Source organism: Myotis yumanensis, unplaced genomic scaffold (genome assembly GCF_028538775.1).
Source record: "Myotis yumanensis isolate MYYU_CA2020_CCGP unplaced genomic scaffold, mMyoYum1.0.hap1 SCAF_4, whole genome shotgun sequence".
In the NCBI taxonomy this organism is placed as follows: domain Eukaryota; kingdom Metazoa; phylum Chordata; class Mammalia; order Chiroptera; family Vespertilionidae; genus Myotis; species Myotis yumanensis.
Genome location: NW_027223755.1, coordinates 82,211,967 through 82,236,275, shown reverse-complemented (window position 1 = coordinate 82,236,275; position 24,309 = coordinate 82,211,967). Strand labels below are relative to the sequence as shown.

Genomic DNA, 24,309 nt, shown 5'->3' with positions numbered 1-24,309 from the left:
TGGATGAAAGAATGGAGGGAGGGAGGAATGAATGGATGGAGGAATGAAGGGATGGATGGAGGAATGAAGGGATGGATGGATGGATGATGGAGAGAGGGATGGAGGGAAGAAGAGATGAATGGATGGAAGGAAGGAGGAATAGGTGGGGTCAAAAAAGTTGGACAAAGGTGGGTGGGCTGCCTTGATTAGTTATCTGTGAGGCAGGGTCTCAGTGATAACAGGATGGAGAGGTTGGGAGGCTGGGTGCTAGCAGCTAGGGACTTCAGAGGTACTCACCATACTTTGCTGCTTTAGCTGCTGCTGCTGCAGCCTGGGGACCAACCCCTGGGGGAGGGGAAGGGGAGAGACTGAAAACTGTGGCCCTGCATCTCCAGAGGCCTCCACTCCAGCCCTAGGAGAGCCATCTGTTCACATATGGGTGTAGGTGGGGGCATCATAGCCACCAGAGGCCATAGAGCTGTCCCACCCAGGATCCTTCTTCTGGCTCAGACGGGGATCTGAGTGCAGGGTGGGCTGGCTTGATTTCTGGACAGATCATGGCCCGCCCCAGAGCCCTGGAGCCAGGGTGATCAGAGCCCCTTTGGCTGGCCCCTTACCTGTCCCCGTTGGGTACCCAGCCTTGGCCCCGGCGCCAGCCGCTCCTCCAGGCCCATACCCTGTAAAACAGAGAGGCTCACTGGGCATCCGTTCAGTTCTCACTGCAGCTGCCCTCCCCCCCCCCCCCCCCCCCCCCGCCCTACCCATTCAGGGGCTGCGCTGCCCAGAGTCTCCACCATGTCACCCCCAGTCAGAGTTAAAACAAGTTCAAATATGTGTGGGGGATGGTTACTCCCACTGTACAGATGAAAACACTGAGGCTCAAGGAAGAGGCCGATTCTCGCAAGTGTGAGGGCCAGGCTTGAGAACCAAGCTGTCTGAGTCCAAGGTCCATGTTCCTTCCTGAGGGAATTCCCTTTCCAAGACCCCACCCACCCCCAGCGGGTGCTTTCCTAGCCCTGGGCTGGGGCTGCAGCTCTCTTGCCAGGACCCTGCATCTGGAAAAAGCCGGAAGCCCACTGGTCTGGGAGAGCCTTACTCACCATAGGGCAGTTTCCCTGTGCTGTAGGGCAGTCCGTAGCCACCTGAGGGGTGGGGAGGGTAGGCTCAAGTGCTGCCCCAAAGGAGCCCCATGCCTTGCTGGGCTCCCACTGCCTTGGTGGACAGATCTATTCCCACAGCTGCTGAGGCCTGAGACCCTCCCGAGGGTCATGAGCAGCCCACGGTTGCTCTCAGGGGGAGCAGAGGCCCTGGGTGGAAGAGGGAGGGGGGGCACCCCACCAGGTCCCTAGAGTCTGAGTAGCTTCCTTACTCCCTTCCCCCATAAGAAACAGCTCATTGTGTGACGTCCGAGGGGTCTTTTCAGCGAACAGTGTTTCTTACCATCAACACCGATGGTTTCCTATCCGGGGTCTGTGCCTGTGTGTGCATGCGTGTGGGTACAGGTGTGCATGTGAGTGAGGCCAATACCTGCAGAATGGCTTCCCCATCCTTTTCGTTGCTGGCGACCAGAAGTGGGGTTCAGTACACAGGTTTCCTGACACCCCCCACAAGAGACACCGGTGACCAAAAATGTGCCCCCACAAATGCCTCCTCAGCCGTGAGACCTGGTGAGAGGTGCCTATTGACTCCTCCTTCTGACTTACCTGGCAGCTTGGGTGCCTTGATTGGGTACCCCAGTGGGACTCCAGGCTGCTGACCCCCAAAGGGTCCAACTCCTGTGAGAACAAGAAGAACAAAATCAGGCCCTAGTAACCTGAGCCAGGAGCTCCTGTTGAGCCCCCAGCCTCACTCCCCACTTTCTGCTCAGATAGAGGGAGCCCCACTGCATCCAGAAACCATCCTGCTCTGAGGGCATTCCTGCTGCTGTCACTGATCAGCTGAGCCCTTCCAGTGCTGGGCCATGGCCTACAGAAAGCTGCAGAACTCTCCCCCTCCTGGGGCTTGGGCCACCGTTGGGCCCTGCAGCCCTTGCAGCATTTGGCACAGACTGGCAGGTTTTCTGGACTCAGTGGGCTGCCACACATGAGGGGTTGGGACTGGGAAGCAGAACTGTGATCGATGCCACTTTGTTTGGAGCCAGTCCAAGGCCTGGAGCAATGGGCAGGAGGGGCATTGGACAGGCCTGATGGGATTCTGAATGTCCCGCCCACCGGGGATTCTCGCCTTGCCTGGCTGGCCACCCTGCTGGCCTGCCCACCCACCGGGGATTCTCTCCTTGCCTCACCTGGGATTCCAGCAAAAGCTCCCCCTCCACCTGCAATGACAAGGAGCCATCACTGTAGTCCTTTCACCATGGGCGCAGGGCCCCGAGGCACCAATGGCTGGTGTCAGGCAGCACAGAGGGCTGGGTAGTGGCCAATTCTGCCCAGATTTCTAGGTTTATGCTGCCTCACACACGCTTGGGATTTCTGAGAGGTGTTCTGTCCATCTTGGCCACCAGTACCAAGGCTGGAGCACAAGGGGTGCCCACCCAGAGGGCCCTGAGCGCAGGGTCCCCAGCCCCACTCTTCCTCCTCTCCATAGGGGCCTGAGGGTAGATACAGGTTCCCACCATGGGTCCCCAGCCCACTGGTCACATACCTGGGGCCTTGGGCTTGACTCCTGTTCCAGTGGGAACCCCAGGGAGCACCCCCACACCTGGGAACCGAGCTCCTGTGAGAGCGAAGGGGGTCTGGCAGTGAGGGTGGGAAGGCAAGCCTAGAAGACCCAACCTGGCTCCCACACCACCCCTGGGGGAGGAAGTTGCCCTCTTTCTGCACTGACCATCAGTGACGACACAGCTCATGTGGGATGGGGGCGGTTTGGTGGTGGCTTCTCTTCCCTGTCTGACTCGGAAGATCTGACTTTAATTCCATTTCCTAGCTCTATGACCTTGTGCCTCAGCTGGCCTTGTCTCTGAGCTGAGGCCGCCCTGCCCACCCTTACCAGAGAAGGCAGACAGTAAAAGCCGGCAGGAAGTGAGAAGCCCGTGCCCACAACCGAGCACACAGCCCTCTGCTGTGGCCAGGAACTCCGCACTTGCCAGTGCCTGGCCCTCCCACCTCTCCTGCCTCCCCTGGGACTGGGCCACCTGGGACAGAGGGAGGGACGCTGTCAGCAAATCTCCCAGAGCAGCCCCAGTCTGGGCTTTTAGGGGAATTCAGGAGATCACATGTTGGGTGGGGTGGCCAGGCCTGGAGGGAGGGGAGGTGAGAGGGCAGCTCTGAGGGTCTCCTACTGGGCAGATGCTCTGGGCGGGCTCCCTGGTGACTCATGGCTTTTGGGAATCAGCTGGCTACACTGGGGACTTCGACAATGATCTGGGTCAGGGCCTGGGGTCGGAGCTTGGTAGGATGAGGGGAAGCTGACTGGCCCTGTGTCCCTTAGCCTGAGCTTTGATGCTCTGGTGGCCTCAGCTTACAGGGAGTTGAGGGGCCACCAGGAGATGGTCTCCAGGCTATAGGGAGGATCTCCTTCTTCTCTGTGATTTTACCTGTGCCTGGGAGCACTCCACCTGGGTATACACCTGGTAGACCCACACCTGTGGCCAAAAGAAGGAGGAGCCGTGAGCATTTGGCACAGGAATCCCTCCCTGGCCTTCCCTTCACAGCTCCAGGCTTCACAAACCAGCCACCCCAGTGCCTGGCAAGGACAGCCAGGGACATGTGTTGTGGCCACGGCCTTCCTCCCCTGAGTTTCAGGAGTCATCTGCAAACCCTTCTGTGCATGGATTTATCTTGTCTTCTGGAGCCTGTTTACATGGCCGGCCCAGCCCACCTCTGGGCTAACAGCTTCCAGATGTTCCTTCCCTGCTGCGTGGACTCAGGCAGGCTTTTGTTTAACCTGAAGTCACTTCCTCAAGGGCTTGGTGCAGAGGAATGAGCACCAGATGGGGAGTCAAGGCTCCTCTGGCCACCCTGGCTCTGCTGTGACCACCAAGGGCCCTCTGCACTGACGCCCATGCTGGGCCTCAGTGTCCCCATCTGTCCCCTGGATGTCTGCCACAAGCCTGTCTCTGAGATCTCTGAGATCCTGGGAGAAGGGCCCAGAAGGTGGGCTGGAGTCCCTCTCCCCATTTTGAACAGGGCCCCATGCTTTGGGCCGGTCGCTCTTCCCTGCCCCGCTGCAGCCAGGCCCCACCTGTCCCACCCAGTACAGAGGTGAGGGCCTCAGCCCCTCCCTGAACCTGCTGTCCAGCCCCAGGGACTCCACACTGACCCGGCACTTTCCCAGGTTTCACTCCAGCTCCGACCCCCACTCCGGACGGCACCACTGCACCTGGCATGGAAGGGACCATGTCGGAGTTGGTGTCACCAGGCCTTCAGCCTTCACCAGGGCAACTCAGGGTTAGCCGCCATACCTGTAGACACTCCTAAGCCACCGAGTCCACCGACACCACCAAGTCCACCGACACCAAGCCCGCCGACTCCAAGCCCGCCAACACCACCAGCACCGCCAAGCCCAGCACCTACAGAGCCAGGAGTGGGAGAGGCGAGGAGTCATGCAAGGAGCAGTGGGAGGTGGGAGGGGCCTGGTGCATGTGGAGAGCCCAGAGATGATATCTGATCATGCCACCACCTCCCTTGGAGACTGGTTGCCTCTCTGAGCCAGAAGATTAGAGATGAGGATCCCGCCTGCCTCCCAGGAAATGTTCTTTGCAAAGTGGAGAGCCCACGGAGGCGAGAGGGTCTGTACTATGTATGGCATGTCCCAAACCGTCACACTCACCAGCTTTGGCTGCAGCTTTATAGGCTGCAGAAGCGCTAACCCCGGGCGGTAGAGGCCCCGGGAAGGTGCCCCCCGGAAAGGCGCCGAGCCCTGTGGAGGGGAGGACAGGGTGAGGTCCTGAGCCCAACCAGCCCTGCCCAGGAGGCACATTGAGGTGGCTCTCCTATTCTCTGCAGGACTTCCACGCCAAGCAGCGGCCTCTGTCCCCAGGACCAGGATCAGTGTTGGAGACCAACATGTGCCAGATGGTTCTACTCAGCCTGACAAAGCTGCAGGCTCTCTTGGGATCAAACTTCCACACCCCCTCCTCCAGGAAGTCTTCCTAACACCTTGCCGAGTTGAGCAACTCCTCTGGGCTCCACTGGCCCCTGCAGCCTCTTGGCACTACATCATACTAGCACCCAGGACGCAGCGGTTACTTCCTTGTGTCCTGGGCAGCTGCTTAGGGCAAGTGGTCTCAGCATCACCCTCACACCAGCGCCCAGGTCTGGCCTGGCCCACGTACCAGGCAGATACCCTGGGCTGGCTCTGGCCCCAAATGGGCGTCTTGCTTGGGTGTCAATACTAACCTGCCCCAGGGCCAACTCCTGCGAGCCCTCCAGCACCTGTAGGGAGAAGGAGACAGAGCCAGTGAGGAGACGAGAGACTGGTGTGTGGGCATCATTCCTGGATCCTGGGTGGGAAGGGTCTCATGATGGGCAGGCAGGAACCAGGCAGGGCTGTGGTCAGTGTGCAGCCACTCAGACCCCAAGCTGGACTCAAGCCTTTGGTGCTCAGGGGCTGATCTTGATAAAACAGCAGCTACCATTTAGTGACCAGATACTATGTGCCGTGTAGATGTAATTGTATTGACCATTCTCCCCCTTCCCCCCATCATGCACCTAGGCCAGGACTTGCTTCCCCTAGAAGGCCTGCCAACAAATGGGAGCCTCAGCAGGGCTTTCTCTGAGGGTGGAAGCTGAGTAGAGTCTGTCAGCAAGACCTGACCCAGGCCAGGCCCTGCCTGGCTCCCACATTAGCCCCCAACCCAGACCTCTCTTCTACTTCCTTGCAGGTGTCTCCTGGCTCAGCCCATTCCCTCTCCCTTGTATCTGGAGACCCTCCAGTTCCCAGCATCTGTCTATGTGTCCATCCAGCCTGCCTGCAGTCCAGGAGCCTCCTCGATTTCAGACGGATGCTAAAATGTTTATGAGAAGTCAAATGGTCCCTCTGGCTCTCTCCTTCTCACATCTGGGCCCAATCGCTCCTTCTCCCCCTCCAGGAGACATTCCAGGCTTTGGCCAGGACGGATGGGCAATCAGGTTGGAGTTCACAAGCGGGCCGGGTTTGTTTCCAATTACGTGAGAATCTCTCCTGCAAGTACCAGTCTGGCTGCCTGGCTGCCAGGGTCCCTGAGCCCAGGGAAGCCCTCTCTGGGGACTGACCCCAAACATGGGGGACTGCCAAGCCTGGGGAGTCTACCTGGCTCTCTCTGGGTGTGGTCTCCCTTCCCCCCACTTATTTCCTACTTGTGTGAGTTGGCCCCACCTGCAGCTCAGCCAGCCCCTCTGTAAGATGGGTCTCTATCTCTGGCTGGTCTCCCTCCCAGGCATGCCTGGTGTGGGTCAGGCCTGGCCTGGGGGCAGGGAGTTCACTTCCCAGCACTGTGGGCCCTGCCCCTCCCCAGCTCTGTCTGGGGCTTCTTTCAAGCCAGGCCTGTTTCCTGAGCTCCAACAGGGCTGGGACCTTTCCTGAGCACAGAGGGGCTGGACGAGAAGATGGGAACTGAACAGGAAGTGACAAGGGGCTGGGGCAGGTGGGGGTGGAAGCAGGCAACCTCTCTGGAGCCATCTGTCCTTTCCCAGCCTCCTCCCTAGGTGCCTGGTCCCCAGGCCGCCCTCCAGCACGACCAGCCCCTCTCCTGTTTGCCCTCCTTCCTTTGGACTCACCTGGTCCAAATCCCCCAAGGAGTCCAGCCCCTGGAAAGGAGGAAAGGAGGGGTGAGGTGCTGGCCACAGCAGGGAGCCCAGGGGCCTGGCCAGCCCAACCCCCTGGCGTCCTGGAATCAGAGAGCTCTAGATTCAAATGCTGCTACTCCTGCCGACTCCATGCGTGTGGGAGCGAGTCTCTTCACCTTTCTGAGACTCAGTTTCCCCACCTAGAAATGGTCATTGTGTCCCTGCCCTTCTTGGGACCAGTAAGATAATGAGCAGAAAACACCTAGTGTGTGCAATATGCCAGGGTGTCCAGTGGGTGTGGCCCATTCCTTCCAGTCCTCTCGTGTGGGTGGCTGGCCTCCAGCTGGTGCTCAGGGTGTGGGTGTTGCTGGCTCCCAGCTGCCTGGTCCCCCACCGAGAGCCCAGGCAGGGCCAGCGCGCTGAGGCCCACATGGAGCAGCTGCCAGGCCACCCACCCTCCACTTGCCAAGGGATTAATTGTTCCTAAGCATGACACACACTGCCCATGCCCCGTTCCATCTTGCCTGGGCAGGCCCGGACACCCCCCTGGGCCGGATGGAAGTGAGGAGCTGCCGAGGGAAGGAGGGGGGCTGTGGCTTTGTCCGGACTTTTGTAGCTGAGTCCTGATGACCTCAGGGAGGTTGTGGGATCCAGCCCCTTTTCATCAGGAGGAGACACCCTGACTCTTTGGGGGTCTACTCCTTCACCCTGCCCTGAGAGTGCTTTCGGAAGTCTAAACTAAATCGTTAATAAAAGCTTCACTTCAGCGGCCCCCCGTTATGGGGCTCTCTGCAGTTTTCTCAGTCTTCCCCCCTAGGTCTAATCACAATCTGCCATGTGTCCCCAGTGAGATCAGCCAATCCCTTCTCTATCTTTGCAGTCACAACCTCCACAATTTGGTTCTTCTCGGCTAAGCACAGACCTGTTTCCAAGTCTTGGCTTATCTAGTCCTTCTCGACATTCTTTGTACCATCAGAGACCCTGTGAAGGTCCCTCCCAGGAGGCAGGAGGCAGGAGGCAGGAGGCAGGAGGCAGGAGGCAGGTTCTGGCAGGATAAGCAGTGAATTCCAAGGGCTCCGGCCTCATCGACCCCCAAATCCCAGGAACCCCTTCCCCTGGCTTCCTGTCCTTCTGCCTCCCCCTGGCCCGGCCCAACCCTGGTGTTTCACAACCCAGATGGGCTGGCAGGGAGGGGGGAATCTGGGTCTTGCAGATTCATCTGCAATTGGATCATCCAGCAGCGGGTTTCGTAAGAGCTGCTGGACACCCAAACTGTCCTGGAGCCTCGGCTTCAGAGCCAGGGAGACACAGAGCAGAGGGCAGGGGGGGGCAAGGTCCCATGTGGAGTATCTCACGCCAGTGGGGTCACACATCTGGACAGAGACACCACTTCCTCCACCTGCTCCTTGTCTACCAGTGCTTCCTGGAGGGACACGCCCTCCCTCTTTCCTGGGGGTGTGTTCTTTGGAACTGGTGGTGGACCCTGGTGTCAGATTCGGCAGGGCTAGGACAGTCTAGTCCAGTGGTCGGCAAACTCATTAGTCAACAGAGCCAAATATCAACAGTACAACAATTGAAATTTCTTTTGAGAGCCAAATTTTTTAAACTTAAACTATATAGGTAGGTACGTTGTTATTAACTTAATTAGGGTACACCTAAGGCTTAGGAAGAGCCACACTCAAAGGGCCAAAGAGCCGCATGTGGCTCGCAAGCCGCAGTTTGCCGACCGCTGGTCTAGTCACATCTCCTTCCTGGAAAACTCCACGGTCTGGACAGCCAGAAGGGGCCTGGGATCAAGGAGGATGCTCATCTGGGGCCAGAGTCAGGGTCCAACCTGGGGTTTAGTTTCAGGCTTGGTCTGGAGTCAGGGTTCGGCCTGGCACCAGGACCAGGGCTCAGATTGTCATCAAGAGTCAGGGATATGGAGTTAGAGAGGCCTGGGGTTAGAGAGGGCTAGGTCTGAGTCAAGGGCCCATCAGGTGGGGTCTGGAGCCTACCCTCTGTGTCTGAGTCCCAGAGTGACATTCCCAGCATGGTGGCCTCTGGAGCATCAAGCCCTCCCTTGGTCCTGAGCACCAGGGCTGCTTCTGAGGCCATGTGCATAGGGGACAGGGCAGCTGGGCACAGAGGCCCTTGTAGAATAGATGCTGGACACTCCTCGCACAAGCTGCTGCCAGCTTCCTGTCCCCGGCCTCCGGCCCCAGCCTGCACATACCGGGGGACTGGTACCGCCCACCACTTCCTTCCTGCCTCTTGCCCTTGCTAGGTAGGCTCTCCCCTCCCCTGCCCCCTGGCCCATGCTCAGTGCCCTACGACCTCAGGTCTTACCTGGTTTGGGCGGTTTGCCTCCAGGTCCCAGCCCTGCAGAGGGAAGAGATGGCAGTGAATGGGGAGCCCCAGCACCCCTGTCTTACTATTTATACCCTCAGGGCAAAGCAAGAGCACTGTGGGGTCCTACTCTCCAAGTCCTAAAAGGGCTGTCAGGAGCAGCCCTCCCTTCGGACAGGGAGCTGCTGGGAGCCCAGTGTCTAGACGTCTGGTGGGAAGCCCAGCTCCAGCCCTGATTGGTGGTTTTTACTCTCAGACTCAGTTTCTCAGAGCCTCTGAGGGAACAAGGACACCTGCTCAGCCAGCATTTTAGGGGTGTGCGGAGGATCAAAAGAAAGCGGGAGAAGGCGGGGCCACCAGGGAGAAGGCCCGGGTGAGGGGCTTGGAGGCCAGTGGGTTCCAGTTCTCAGACAAGTCTCTCCCCGAGAGGCACTTGGTCTATAAAACAAGGGACCCTTGATGCTTGGACTTTCTGGGGTTCTGAGGTTTAAGGACCTGTGTGGGCTAGAGTGACACTTAGACCCCATCAGTGAGGAAACAGATTTGGTTTCTGCACTTACCTCCTACTCCCAGGCCTCCGACACCAGTCCCTGGCGGGGGGGGGGGGTGGGGGGGGGGGTGAGAAACATCAGTGCCCCTGTCAGATCAGTGCCCCTGCCAGAAAGCCACCCATCAACCCATGGTCAAATCCATCACTGCCTAGCTACACGACCTCAGGCAAGCCTTAACTTTTGCGAACCTCAATTTCCTCATTTGTCTCCTAGGGCCAATAGCCCTGTGCTAGTTTGTGCCTGAGAGTGTGCTGGCAGCTGCCCTCACTTCCATGTCAGTTCTGAACACTCCAATGCTTCTTAAGTATTAAAAATATGACTTTGATCTTTCAATCTACTTTAAAACATTATGCTTTTTTCTAAATGGCATTGCTCCGACATTTTCCCCATTTTAAAAAATATATTTTATTGAGTTTTTTACAGAGAGGAAGGGAGAGGGATAGAGAGTTAGAAACATCGATGAGAGAGAAACATTGATCAGCTGCCTCCTGCACACCTCCCACTGGGGATGTGCCTGCAAGCAAGGTACATGCCCTTGACCGGAATCGAACCTGGGACCCTTCAGTCCACAGGCCGACGCTCTATCCACTGAGCCAAACCGGTTAGGGCTCCCCATTTTCTTTTGGTGGGGGGCCTCCCAGTCTCCACCTACACATGGTCGTTGCTTTTATGTTGTTTTTACTTGAAAAACATGTCACCATATTGCACAACAGATAACATAATCATACTTTTTAGTAACTGGGTAATATTTCCGAGTTTACTTAATCACACCCTCCAGTCAGGTGGGTTTCTTGCTTTACAGTTTTGCAAACACCACACCTATGAACCTCATTGAAGATCATTCTTTTCCTCTTCAATTATTTCCTCTAAGTGGATTTCCAAAGTGGGGTTAATGGTTGGAAGACTGTGAATGGCAGGAGTGCGTGAAAGCACTCACTTTCCTATGGCCTCAAAAGCATTGTTTCATCTTTCAGAAGATTTATGCTCTTACTAGTGGTAAGACAGTGTCACGCAAACTGCTTTTCTAAGTAGCAGTGACTTGTGGGTCTTCTGTGGTAGGCATGACAATGTTCTTCCCTTCCGCAATGTGCATCTTTCACAGATGTACTCACAAGCTTCCTCTCCTGGGTATGGGGAAGTTTCATGTACATTACCTGGGAAAAAGCCTCCTCCGGGAAGTCCTCCGGGAAGTCCTCCGGGAAGTCCTCCAGGAATAGCTCCTGGGACCCCTGGAAGGAAGTAGGTAGAATCCTCTATTAGCCAGAACTAATAAAAACATGGTAACAATGTGATGATGATGATGATGATGATGATGAGAATGATGAGAATGATGATGTTGTTGGAAATCTGCAAAGCAATTTTTGTTTTCGAAGCATTTTTTTTCCATTTATGCTCTGCGAGGTGGGAAGGGCTAGGATTATTATTTACATCTTAGCAGATGTGAAATCAGGCTCAATGAAGTTGAGGGATGTGCCTGGGGTCACACAGCTGGAAAGAGATGGAGCCTGGATTAAAACTCAGGCAATTTCTCTCCCTGGAGAGGGCCTGGCATGAGGCTGGGTCTGAGCGCCTTTCGATGGGCAGCCAACGGTCTCCAGCCCTGAGCAGCATGGGCCGGGGCCAGGGTTGTAGCCGAGCTGTAAGTAAGCGGTAAGGAAATGCGGCCGCTGCCAGTAAAAATGCAGCCATTCCCACACTGATAGGACTGCGTGAGGTCAGCGTCCTCAGCCACTGGGCAACAGTGGATGGGTGGGGTTCTGGCTGTCTGACACAGGGCTGTCTTAGGAGGCGCCGGGCCCCAGAGGGGGACACCATGAATGAGCAAAGTGAATAGTTTCCTAAGGAAAAGCGAGTTCACTGGCCAGGCCAGGGGCTGTCTGCCCAGCCAAGATCACGAGTTCAGTCCCCACCGCCGGGCGAAACACTCACTGGGGAACGCTGTGGTGCTGGGCCCAGACCCATGCCTGGTCATGGCAACAGATGATCCTGGTGCAGACCAGGCCCTAACTCCACCACCACAGAATGGCCCCAACCCTGATAAGCCACCTTGCCAACGCCTCATCCCCAGCACCACCCCACTGAAAAGGGCACGGGCAGGGTTGGGGGACAGTGTCGGTCAGTTCTGCAGTATGACCAGAGGCCTCATGGACAGCATCTGGCCTCGTGGCCTGGTGATGCTGCACAGCTGGGTCTGTTGGCCCCAGGGCCCTGTCAGCCTCAGCCCCAGCCCGGCAGGGCAGGGGATGCCAAGCTGTCACAGCCACTCCGTGCCAAAGTCCTGGCGCCATCCTCCTCCCCCAGGGCCTGCAGTCCCCCAGGAACTGCAATCCAGGCCTAGAGCGTGCGAGCAATCTGGTCAAAGCCTCAGGGGCTCAGAGTGGTGGCCTGAAGAGGGTGGGCCGGCTGGGAATGAGTGCTTTGGCCCTGTCATGTGTTGCCAAGCACGCACATGGCCTGTCTTGAGCCTTTGATGCCGTCCCTGGCTCTGGTCTCCAGCTCTGAGCACTGTTTCTTATGTGCCCTACCCCGGTGCGCCCCAGGCCTTTCTCTGCCTCGGCCTCTCTCCCTCCTGTCCAGCTCCAGAGCCATGGCAGGAGCAGGGCCGGGGGTGGAGCGAACAAGGGGCTCAGGACGGACCCATCTGCCTCTCCTCCTGGCTGTGCCACATCTGTGTGACCTTGGGCAAGTCACTTAACCCCTCTGAGCCTCAGCTTCCTTTTCAGCCAGGTGGGGCTGATAACGGCTGCCTCACAAAGTGGTTGCAACTTGTCAGCGGGTTCAAGTAAGAGAGCCGTCCTGCCCTGGACCTGGCACACAGTGACGGCTCAAACGAAAGATGGTGACCCCTCGCCTCCACCTCGCTGCGCAGCACACGGCTTGGGGTCGGGTAAACAGGATATGTCCAATAAATGATGTGTGAATTAGGTGGAGGGGAGGCAAGGATGCTGCCTGTGGCTCGGATTCATCCTGTTCTATTCCCAACCAACCTGGGGGTCTCCCACCTTGGGCCTGGCTGACCCCCCTACTTCCTCTCTTGGGGTTCTGCTCTCCCACACCCGCTTGTGACCAAGCCCCTCCCGGGCCTGCCAGCTCCTCCTCTGCTTCCTCTCTCCCCAGCGCCTCCCCATCTCCTCTTCCCACTCCCCACCCCCATGATTCAAATCCCAACAGCACGTGCCAAACCCCGGGCCTGAACCATGACAGCCTGGGGAGCTGTGGATTTTGATCCCCATTTTGCCCTGAGGAAATGGAGAAGAGTTAGTGGGTGTAAAGGGTGCCCTGCCCCGCCTTCTCTCTTCAAGTGCAGGAGAGGTGAGACTATAAGACAGGAGGGCCTTCAAAAAGGCGGCAGTCGCCCTTCCTGCCAGAAATGCCTTCTCCTCTCCCCAAGTCCTACCCTTCCACCAAGACTGAGCTCAGAGTCTCCCTCCTGCCTTCTCTCAGCCTTTGACTCTCATTGCTTAGCTGGCCTGCAGCACGCTTGTCTTATTTTATGTGGGTTTGGCTTGTTTCACCGGCTAGTCCAGGGTGAACTCGTCTCTTGCATCTTAGAATTGTGATCCTAGACTGTCAGGGATCATAACGGTCTTCGGGCCTGGGCTGAAGTTCCTTCTGCAAGCATCCCCTGGTACTCCTGCTTGCACGCCTCCAGTGACAGGAACATCACCACCTCTGATGCTGTCAGCTCTACCTGCAGAGAGATCTTCCTCCTATCAAGATAGACTCTGCCCAGCGATCTCTTTAATTCTGCCTCCCACAGCCCTATAGACCGAGGCTCACCTGTCATCCCAGGATAGCTCCCCACACACTGACCTTTCTTTAAAGGTCTAACTCAAATGTCATCTCTGCTGTGAAGCTTTCCTCAGTTTCCTGGGACTCCTCCAGGCACCCCCTGCCTTCGTCCCGTCTGCTCTCTGCACCATTGAACTCTGCTCCCCACTAGACAAACCACGGCATGAAGAGCAGGAGGGAAATTAAAGCTTATAACTGTGCACGAATTACAAGGGTTGAGCAGCTCAAGTTGGCAAATTCTGAATAAGAAGACACATCGTTTTAAAAATTCACATTTCCACAGTCCTCTTCCTTGATACATTCTTGGCAGTTGTTTCATTGCTGGAGCCGCCCACCAGCCCTAGGAGATAGTGGGGCAGGGAGGTTTCGCCCCATTTTACAGCCAGGGAAACCAAGAGCCAGTGAAATTAAGTGCCTGGCCTGGGACTTATAGCTGAACCCAGTCACACGCGGGGCCTTCTGTCTGGGCCCTGGGCTCCAAGTTCAAAGATCTGGGAGAAGGTTGTTTGGGAGCAAGCAGTGAGCCCGCGGTCCTCGGTAGGGGCTTTGCCAAGCCCAAGTCCAGAGGGCCAACCTGGGGAGCAGATAAGACCACACGAAGCTGTTTGTTGTTGGCATGGAGAAGGGCTGCAAGGGCTTTTCAAAAACCATCTGTCCTCCAGTGGGTGACTCGATCCCTCGCTGGGCACGTCTGCCCTCCTGCCTTGGCCTTAGTGGACACAGAGAGCAGGATTAACCCCTGAGCCAGAGGTCCTGGGCCCTGGAGGCTCACTAAAGTCACCCTTGACAAAACCTCCGTGTCAGGGTCCCTCCACAGACCAAACAAAGCAGGAATTCTTGGCTGGGACCTCCACATCAGAATTGTTCCTAGTTCCCCGGGTAACTCCAATGTGCGGCCAGGGTTGAAAACCCCTCCCCCCCCCCCCCCCCCCCAAAAAAAAGAAAAAGAAAAAAACCCTCTTCCAGATTGTCCCCAGTCCTGGAATCAGAAAAAAAGTGATAATATTTCTGGGGGATGGGGAGATGCCTGATTTCTTTTTCTTTTCTCCCCACTCCCCTCTCTCTTTAAATAGCACTGGGGGTCTGGGACAGCTGGTCCTCAAAGTTGCTTTTGACCCATCCTAACTGGGTCTAGACAACCCTTCCCATTGCACAGCCATCCTGGGGAGCCTCTCCTTCTTGCCTCCACTGACAACGTGGTTCTTTGGATCTGGGGAACTCGTGGGGTGACACTGTCTTGGGGTGGGGGGGAAGCTGGGCTCCCCCAATGTAGCCAGAGTGCGGTGGCTGTGTGTGTGTGTGTGTGTGTGTGTGTGTCCAGCCTCCCTATTGCTTGACCTCTCTAGCTGTTGGTAGGCTCTGGGCACAAGCCCCTGAATACCTCATCAATTTACACAGCCCTTATTTGGACCCAGTCCTCCACCACCTGGGACAGAGCTGTGATTTATGTTTGCAAGGAAAGAACAAGGCCAGCGGAGCATTTTGCAGTGTCACTGAGGGGACAAGGAGAAGCTGTCTGCTGCCCTAGGGCGTGCCCACCCTAGAGGGCTCAGTCCCAGGCCAGATCTTCCCCAAGTGTTGCCTGGCCCCCGCCCCCTCATCCTTTGGCCCGGGGCAGAGAGCTGGCTGGTACTAACGCCCCTGGGAGTGCCTCAGCCTGTCTGAACCTAGAGTTCCCCAGTTGTAAAGTGAAGACAGTAATTGGTAACCCTCAGGGTTAAGGTGATCCTGTGGGGATTAACTGCCTCACTCTAGGCAGGAGTTCTGGGAAGGCAGGCAGGTGTTCAGGGGCCACACCTTGGAGAGGGGAGGCCCAGACAGGTCCAGAGCTGCTGCTCTCAGGCAGCTGGGTAGCAGGTCCTCTGGGCTGTCTCGCTCCCCCCGCTGGGCTCCACCTCATGGTGCACACGTCCCATAGCCCCGTTCAGGTCCAGGAGCCGGTGACCTCTGTGCAGGAAGCTCCTATTCCCAGCAGTGCTGGTCCAGAAAGTCAATCTCACGGAAACAGCTGCCGCTCCTCCCCGGTCCCCCACTCCAGCCCTCCTGCCTGGCCCTGCTCCACCCTGTGCACCTCCCGTGCCGGTCCCCACTGAAGGTCTGGTTCTCATGGCAAGGAGGACTCTCACAGGAACCTCACCCCACCCAGCACACCCTACCAGATGCCTTGTGAACCTTCACTTCCCTTTTCCTAGAGCCGGGAGCACCAAGGCGGGTCATTCCCAGGGTCCCCAGGGTGTGTAGCAGCCCCACAGGGGTACCCTTGGGACCTGTGCAGGACACACCCTAGATGGTCCAGGACTGCCCTGAGGTCTACTCCAGCCTCTGCCATGGCCACACTCCCTCTGCCAGGAGATGGACACTTTACCCAGCTTCCCTGTCCTCCTTGTGTTACACACACACACACACACACACACACACACACACTCACATGCACATTCACATGCACACCTGGATACCAGATCTCCCATGTGTATAAGCCTGTCAGGTGGCAGACCTTTGCATATGCCAACAGGCAATTTCACATACCCTACAACCTTCCTCCCCCCAAACACACAAATACACACACACACACACACACACACACACCTGTCCAAGGATGAACTTGTGAACAGACATTTATCCCGGAAACCTTCTCCACTATTTGATGAGATATTTGGCATACACACCCATGCCCACCTGTGCAAGAGCATGCAACACACTCATTCATGTATGCATGTGTACGCACGTGCACACGCACACGCATACTTCACACACACACTCAGAAGTCCCAGTCCTTCTCACCAGGGACAGACCACAGTAGCAGCTTTCCAACCACAACCCCATAATCAACTAACCCTGACCTTCCTCAGAGGGGTCCCTGCCTTCCCAGGGGACAAGGAACCTGCTGAAGCCACACAGGTCACTTTGGCTGCTCTCTAGTTCAGGTCCCCTACCCACAGGGCACGTGTGCCACTGGGCTGGGTCCGCAGGTGTGCAAACTGCAGGTGCCTGCAGACCCGATGGGAACGGTCCTTCCCCAGCATGCGTCCAACACCCCACCGGGAGAGCACGAGGGACGGAGCAGGGGGCCCTCCCTCCACCCAGGGCGGCAGAACCCAGACACTCTGGGGACCATCCCAAATCGCGGGGTATCTATGTGACAGGTTCCCCTCAGCATGGGCTGGGTCCTGGGAAGGGCAGCTCCAAGGATCCAGTGACTGCTGGGCTCCTGCCGGGGAACCCTGGAGGATGCTGGGGGTGAAGGGCACCCTCTCATCTATTAGCCCAGACACCTGGCTGGGAGGATGGAGGGCTGCGGGCGGCTCAGGGAACAGGGTGAGGCCTACCTCCAGGCTGCGAGGGGTGGATGATGGACAGCAGGAGCAGGAGGACTCCAGGCCACAGGGCTGTAGCTGTCGGACCCGCCATCTCAGGGAGAAATGCCCAGCCTGCTCTCCGCGCCTCGTTTTATCCCCAAAGCGTAATTGCTGCCTCCTCGGCTGCGAGGGAAGAAGGGAGGGAGAGAGGGCGGGCAGGAGGGCCTGAGCAGGGGGAGGCCTGGGGGAGGGGGCCTCAGGGAGGGGGGCAATTACGAAAGGCCGGCTCACAATCCTCCCAGGCTGGGTCTGAGTGGACTGGACTGTGGGCTTTTTTCCTTAAAACACATAGTCGCTCACGCGTGCGCATACACACACACACACACACACACACACACACAGTTTTCCCCATCTCTCTCCCGCTTTCCCTCTGTGGCTGTTCTCTCACTGCTGGCCCCGTTCCCGCCAGAAAGTGTGAGGGGGGCCTCTGCCAGGACAGCCCTCGGGAGAGGAAGCAGGAGGGAGGGCCCTGCAGCCCGGCCAAAAATCCAGTCCTAGCCAAGTCCTGAGTGGCCAGGCCCCCGCCCCTCCGGCTGGGCCCCGGGCCCAGTGTGGGGACACAGGCCAGCTGTCCCGCGCCTCTGCCCCCACCCTGGCCCTCCAGACTTCCCCAACACCCCCAGACCTGGCCACAGACAGGCCCTGCTTAAATCTGGGGAAGTGGGGTTTTGGGCCGGTCTGGGGGCTGGGCCAGGGCCAGTGTCTACAGAGGTGGAGGTTGCTGCAGGCAGAATGGCCTGGAAGGTAAAATCATGTTGTCATTGTCCCCTGAGGCACCTGGGAGCAGGAAGGGGGACCCTGACTCACCACACAGCTCCATTCTGCAGGGGCTAAGGTCACAACCTCCTGCCTGGAGCTGGGGGGCGGGGGGGGGAGGGGGGGGACGGTGGTTGGCAGGTCTTTGATCCATGTCTGCAGAGGCCAAAGGGCTGCACTGGGAGAATGGCCTGGGAGTTAAGACCATGTTGGTGTTGTTTCTTGGGGCATCTGGGGGACATGTGGGAGACCCTGGCACACCACAGGGGTCCCATTTACATGGATCAAGGTCACAGCCCCACACGTAGGCTTGTGCAGGTCCAAGTGTCTGGCAAAGGTCAGTCTGGACCCCGACAGTGCCCCGTGGGTGCACAGGGGTTTAGGGAGCCCACCAAGACTGATAGGTGGCCCAGCCCCCCTTTATCACTTGGCCCCCACCTGTCCCAACACGAAGCACTGGAGCACCCAGACCAGACACAGGAGCTTCGGCCGGTTCTCTCCCTGCCCCAGAACACCCAGGACTGACATTCCTCGGGTGGCCAGGAGGGGGCGACCCTGCGCTGAAACAGCTGGGACCAGCATTTCCAGCAGGACTGGGACTGTTTCTGCCTAACTGGGCAGGATGAGGACCCGGGGGATTGGGGGGCTGGGGGTAGGGGGTGGGGGGATTTGAGAGCCAGAGGGTAGGAGAGGGGCACTGGTACTTGCCCCCATCACAGCCTGGAGGGGAAAAGTCGAGGTCACAAAGTCTGAGAGCTTCTCCCCACCCAGGTGGAGAGTGAGGGGAGGACACACCACAGCTTCCAGGGAAGGAGGGAAAGGACCCCTCCTCCAGCCAGGAGCGCCCGGCAGTCTGCAGGGCTACCAGGGGTGGCCCAGCGTGGAGATGCCAGAGGCAGGCGCTGGACTCCGGGGGGACCTAGGCCTCAAATCTGGCTCTAGCACTTCCTAGTGGGGTCACCTCTTCGTAGAGCTTCAGTTTCCTCACATGTCAAATGGTTATTAATAAGGCTACCTGGGAGGGTTATTGCAAAGATAAATAAAATGTGGTCATATCTTTCTGTCCTGTGCCGGCTAGATCCCAAATGCTCTGTACTCACCTGGTGCTAGTCCTGGTAATAATGCCAGGTTACTACCACAGGTTCTGCAAGCTCCACTCCAGTCTGTAGAGGAACTCTTGGGCTGCCTCTCTGCTGGGCCACCTCGGGACCCTGGGCCATCCCTTCCTCTTCCCGCTCTTAGGCGGTGGCGCTCCAGGAGTTTGGAAGGGGTGGGTGTGCCAGCAGAATTGTCTTGGGGCTGTGTTTGCACAGCAAATGTGCAGCTCTTACTTCCAGGGTGTGTTATTTGGGGGTGCTTTGGGGGTAGCTGATGGAGATTATGAGCCCAAGCCAGTCCTTGGGGAGGTAGGGGCTGCTCAGGGTCAGGGCTTGGGGCTCGGTGCTGGGATGTGCCCGCTGGTGGGGAGACCAGAGGGTGCCTCTGCATGCCTGCCCCTTCTCAGGAGGGGGAAGGATGGGGTGCTGGTTCGGAGCGGGGCCCCACTCTTTTCAGGGCAATGACGTGGGCAGGAACCGGCTTTCAGACTTAGAAACCGCAGTCTGCTCAGAGTCTTTATTAATTCCAGGACCGGGAGAGAAGCTGGAGCCAGCTGGAGAGAGCTTGCTGTGGGGGGATCCAGGAGAGGTGTGGAGGGGCGCTTGCAGGGATAGACTTGAGGCTGCTGGGCCAGGCCTCTCTCTGCGGGACCAGGGCCCTATATCCTGCCCCCCCCACCTGTGTTCCCCCTTCTTCTTAGCATCCCATACTCACTGCAGGAGCCCCATGAACTCATATCCACCAAGGCTCTGTGCATCTCCAAAGGGGAGCCTCAGTTCAGAACCCCATCCATTAACTGGATTATCCAGTGCAGTTTAGCCCAGTGCATTCCATACATAATGTAAGGACGAGGGGTTACAGTTATCAAACAACTTTCATCCATTCATTCACTCATATATTCAAGAAAGCCAACAGCCCTCAGCTGCTCTGGCCACCTCCCTGCATAGCTATAAGGATTAAATAAGGTCATGAACTTCCCACAGAGGCCTCCCCAAATGCTGGGTAAGCCTGGCTTCACCATTATCCTTGACAAGCCACATCTGCGGGGCATCCAGGTGAGTCACTGACAAGCCGTCTCTGTACACAGCCCCTCCAGGTTCACCTCTTCCAGAAGAACAGGGCCGCCAGCCTGAGCATGCCACTGCTTTGCTCAGAAACCCTCAGTTGCCTTCCGGATAAAGTCGAGACCTCTGAGAATCGTCTTCAAATCTTTGGCCCTACTCAGCTCAACTTCTCTGTCACTCTCCTTCCCCCTGGCCAGCCAGCCAGCCTCCCTTCTGGTTGATGCCGCTGCTCCCAGCTGCCAGGCTTGTCCTAGAGGCTGGACACGGGACCATTGTTGCCGACGTTCCCTGGTCTCAGCTTCCCTCTCTGCAGGTCTGTGGCCTCAGCATCCTTGCCCCTTGGATCTCTACGAGGGCCCATAGGTACTCAGTATTTCATCTTATCCCCTGCTGGCCTGGCCTTCAGCGGAGCCAGCTAGAGGATGGAATCATTTCTGTCTCCCGCGTCGTCCAAGCGTGTCTGATAATAGGCAGAGATGCGCTCTTCAGAAGATGGGGACACCACCAGAATGCTGGGGTGCAGTTTTTGTCTTTTCCCTTGTCTACACATGGTTCTTTTATCCACTGAGTGCAGGATGCTCTATCTGCATGAAACCTTGAACCAGAGAGAGAGATCAGCGCGGGCTGCCTGGCTAGTCTGGGAAGAGCTTGGAGTCAGGCAGACCCAGGACCCTGCTGTGCTCCCTACAAGGTGAAAGTCTCTGCTGTCAGTCATTCACAGCTCTGTGTGCAGGAGGGAGGAGCGTGACTTTCTCATGTGGACCTAGGTGAGGTTTGCCACAGAAAAGAATGTGGATTGGGTAGCATGGGTTCAACCACCTGCCCTCATCCCTGAGACCCAACTGCAGGCATTAAGAAGATGGCCAGAACCTTCTCATCCCCTGATTTAAAATTTTCTAGTAGTCATATAACATAAAAGATACATAAAATTAATTTTAGCAATAAGTTATTTTTAACCCAATACATCTAAAGTACTATCATTTGAATATGTCATTGATAGGGAAAGTATTAATGAGATGTTTTGCATTCGTTTTGTACTCCCTTAGAACACATCTCAATTGGGACTAGCTGAGTTTCAAGTGCTCAGAAGGCACATGTAGCCGGTGGCCACCGGGGCGGACAGCACAGGTTGAGACTCTGAGGGGACTCGTGAGAATGAGCCTGACTTAGGACAAGAGAGGAGGGAAAGCTAAATGGTGACTTCTGCTGCTCACAGCTCACAGGTGAGAAGGGTGTGAGGATGAGGGAGAGAGCCCGGGCAGGAGGGATGGCCTTGAGGGCTGGCAGGGAAAGACCTGGGCGCACCCACGACAGGCAGCCTCAGGGGAGAGGCCCTGCCCTCACGCTGGTGACCGAGCCAGAGCGGGTACCGCCTACTGAAGGGTACCAAGCAGCATCGGCCCAGAGCCAACACTTTGGCTAGAAAATGAGAAAGGCCTGCGTAGCTCTTGTCTCCCCAGCGGCAGCCGGGACCCCTCTGACAGCAAGAAGGCAGGAACAGAAGGGACCTGCAACAGGACAGGTGTCAGACTTCATTGGAGGTAAAGGGCCTGCAGCCGAAAAGAGGTGGGGCACTGCCGGCCTGGGCCACCTGAATCTCACTTCATGCAGGCGTGGCTTGAGGGGAGAACAGGCTGTACGTGGAGAGGGGTTTAGCAGCTGCGAGGGGGGCTGGGATTCCAGGACAGGCTGCTTCTGCAACCCCAGGCTAGGGTGCTGGGAGCAGAGTGGGGCAGGGGTGTGTGGCGCCAGTGGTCGGTGATATGACCGGGATTGACACTGACTGACATAATTAGCAGGTCACCTAGTCGTTCCTGATAATGGTGGTGTAAAGAGTCATTAACCCAGGGAAGCCCCCGTTTCCTCTAATGGAGACAGGGCTTTGCACACGCTTTTCAAGACTGAAGGCTCATGTCTTAAAAGCCTGGTACACAGCAAGTGCTCAAAGGTGGGATGAGGACCACGGCACCATCTCAGGCAACCGAAGCAAACCACTGAGGCTGGGGGAGGGGGGAGGCAGCCCCTCCCACAAGTACCAGCGCCCCTACCACCCTGGGATACCCTGCCCTGAGCTGCCTTTGATCCAGCGACCTCTGTGCAGTCACTGCCTCTGCTCAGGCCCTGGTGTTTGCGTGTCTGAGTCATTTGTCAGTCTGGGTCCTTGGCGGGTGCAAGCCGGGGGGGGGGGGGGGGTGTCCTGGACCGGTCGTCCTGCCCTGTGCCATTCCCACATCGCCTCTCGCTGTCCGCTGCGGTCTCGGGGGAACATTGTGAGCCGGGTGCTCGGACCACCCCTCCCCAGGGGACGTGGGATGAGGAGGCCAGAACACGCCTCTCATTTGACACTTGACAGTTTACACAGCACATCTCCCTTTGCGATCACAGATATTATTATCCCGGTTTATAAACACGGGGTCAGGAGCCCTGTCTACAAACTCTGGCCGCCAGAAAGAGCGCTCTCGGTATCTCCCTTAGATCTATTTAATCTTAACTCCGAGCCCCTGTCACATGGGCGGGCAGCAGTAAATTCTACCCCAGTTTACTGGGGCTCTGCCTCCATCTCGGACCAAAATCCAGGCGTCTCGAGAGTGTGGGGTCTGGAGACAGAAGGGCCCTGGCCTCCATGACCCCCTTGTTGGAGCCTCTGTGCCTTTGTGTACCCTGAGACTGGGCCGAGGCTGGGGAGCCTGGAGCCTGGGCTGCCTCTCGGACGCTTGTGAGGAGAGATCCACTCGCAGGACCACAGAGCGTTCTCCCATCCCTAGGGTGGGACGTCTTCCCCGAGTCTCCTGCCCCTTTAGGATAGTCTCTCAAAGAACAAAGGCTTCAGACTGCTTTGGCTTGCAGCCAGGTGAGCTATAGGAGGAGCAGGATACAGAATGGATACACGCAGGTGTTCATGACGGAATAAACCACCCTGCTCCCCGGTGAGGAAACAGTCCTGTAGAAATACACACACTGACCCCAGGTCACCCCAAGACACTGTGGCTGGAGCTGAGGGTTTTGGGGTACTTCACCCTGGCCAACCACACTGCCCTCCTATGGGGCAGTAGCCCCAGCTTCAGGTGCACGAACACCTGGAGAGCAGGCACCCCGGGGGTTTCTGTGCTGGCTCTGGGGCCTGATGGGCAGAGCTGTCCATGCTCCCCCTGCCCCCGCCCTGGCCCAAGCTCCCGCTGCCTTGTTCACAGCCATGCAACCTCCTGCTCTCTCTTATCACCTCACCTCCCCCAGCCTGCCGTGCCCAGGAGCCCTTCCAAGAGCCTGAACCGGGAACACGGCTGGGCAGGGAGCTCTCTTCCTCCAGGGTTCAGCCGGTCTCCATCCCTACACCACGTTCAGCCACTCCCTGCCCTGGATAGACCCCTCCACCCATGCCCGGAACCCTCAGCTGGCCTGATCCCTGTGGCGCCGGGCGGGTCCCACCGGGCGGGCAGGGCAGCTGCCAGGATGCGGGGTGGGAGGCAGGCGAGGCCGGGCCAGGGGCTCCCACGGGGCCTGGGTTATCTCCTCCCTCATTTATTCTACTCTGCACATTTCTGAGCTGCCTGGTCTGGCTTGGAATCGAGCCTTGGGAGGAGGGGGTACCGACAGGACACTGGCACCTGCAGTGTTCTGGGCAAGAGAAGGCAGTCAGGAAGGCTTCCTGGAGGAGACGATGCCAGAGCTGACTCCTGTTCTCTTCTCTCAAGGGGAGAGGTGTCCAGGTCATGTTTGCAGAAGGAGGAAGGCTGAAGCAGCCCTGCCTGAGGCTGGCCTTTGCTCTTCAGGCCACCCACAGGCTGCCTGCTCCTTGTCAAGCTCCTGAAAGCACCGATCCCGGCTGTCCCCGCCCTGCTTACAGCCCACCAGTAACTGCTTCTGGGAGGATGTCAGCCCTTCCTGCTCAGCCTTCCACATGCCTCAAGCCGTTTTCATATTGCAGGATGTGGTCCATTGGTGGGGTCCAAAACTGATGTAGTGGGTAAGGAACAGCATTTAAAAACGAGGGAACAGAATGAAATAGATGCAAGTGTAATACATGTGACCAAATTAGCCTTGTGTCTTGAATCTTTTGTCTGAATTACATGTATTTGCATGTGAGCACTGGATTATGATGAACTTTTCTTTCTGCACGTCACAGAAAGTCTGAAAGAAACGATTGCAATGACTCTTCATGAGTTGATTTTCACCTTCCCACGGGGACTGCTGTCCTACTCGTGGGGAGGAGGCCTGCTCTAAAGTAGGCGCCCGCAGTGTGGCTGAGCCCATTACAAGTGAACAAATGAACTGGGGAAAGGGAGACTCCTTTGCTGTGAGTTTCCCTGACTCCTGCCTTGGCTTGGCCACAGGGTCATGCTTCTGCCAAGCTGGTAAGAACAGGGGTGTGGGGGTGTGCTGGCATCCAGGCTCTGGTTGCCATTGTTCTGGAGAGGAGCATGCGCCTACCCTGAGCCCCAAAGCCCTTCAGACTCCCCAGGGCTCCTGAGAGGACATCTCAGGGGAGATCAGGGATTTCAGGGCACGCTCCTCAGAAACCTGAGGACAGAGGAGGGGCTGCTAGGTGGGCAGGCCTGACGGGGGCTTTAAGCAGAAGAGGTGCCAGGTGGGGTCAGTCTGGGAAGGCTTCTCAGAGGAGGTGAGAGGTGGCTTTGGAGTCCAGATTATACTGTGCTCCTGCCACCTGCTCACCATCCTGGGG

General features: G+C 57.4%; 1 protein-coding gene and 1 long non-coding RNA gene across 9 annotated transcripts in view; one reads left to right on the top strand and one right to left on the bottom strand.

The window, feature by feature from the left end:
- The window catches only part of ELN (elastin), a 31,413-nt gene extending 14,560 nt beyond the window's left edge, over positions 1-16,853 (bottom strand). For 2 of the 8 annotated variants that reach the window (XM_070412787.1, XM_070412793.1), the window contains exons 1-16: positions 16,681-16,853; positions 10,717-10,791; positions 9,572-9,601; positions 9,012-9,044; positions 6,675-6,704; positions 5,316-5,351; positions 4,747-4,836; positions 4,379-4,486; positions 4,237-4,296; positions 3,512-3,559; positions 2,620-2,691; positions 2,264-2,293; positions 1,683-1,754; positions 1,080-1,121; positions 597-656; positions 277-324 (exon numbers count right to left, since the gene is read on the bottom strand). In XM_070412787.1, coding sequence (XP_070268888.1) covers positions 277-324; positions 597-656; positions 1,080-1,121; positions 1,683-1,754; positions 2,264-2,293; positions 2,620-2,691; positions 3,512-3,559; positions 4,237-4,296; positions 4,379-4,486; positions 4,747-4,836; positions 5,316-5,351; positions 6,675-6,704; positions 9,012-9,044; positions 9,572-9,601; positions 10,717-10,791; positions 16,681-16,762 — 916 coding nt within the window. In that variant the 5' untranslated portion in view covers positions 16,763-16,853. The remainder of the gene's footprint in view (positions 1-276; positions 325-596; positions 657-1,079; positions 1,122-1,682; positions 1,755-2,263; positions 2,294-2,619; positions 2,692-3,511; positions 3,560-4,236; positions 4,297-4,378; positions 4,487-4,746; positions 4,837-5,315; positions 5,352-6,674; positions 6,705-9,011; positions 9,045-9,571; positions 9,602-10,716; positions 10,792-16,680) is intronic. The other 6 variants (XM_070412792.1, XM_070412791.1, XM_070412790.1 and 3 more) reach the window with 6 other exon arrangements.
- A 4,202-nt stretch (positions 16,854-21,055) lies between these two features.
- Positions 21,056-23,663, top strand: LOC139008221 (uncharacterized). The gene is made up of 2 exons (XR_011471122.1): positions 21,056-21,169; positions 23,321-23,663. It is a non-coding gene; the product is annotated as an uncharacterized lncRNA (long non-coding RNA).
- The last annotated feature ends 646 nt before the right edge of the window (positions 23,664-24,309 follow it).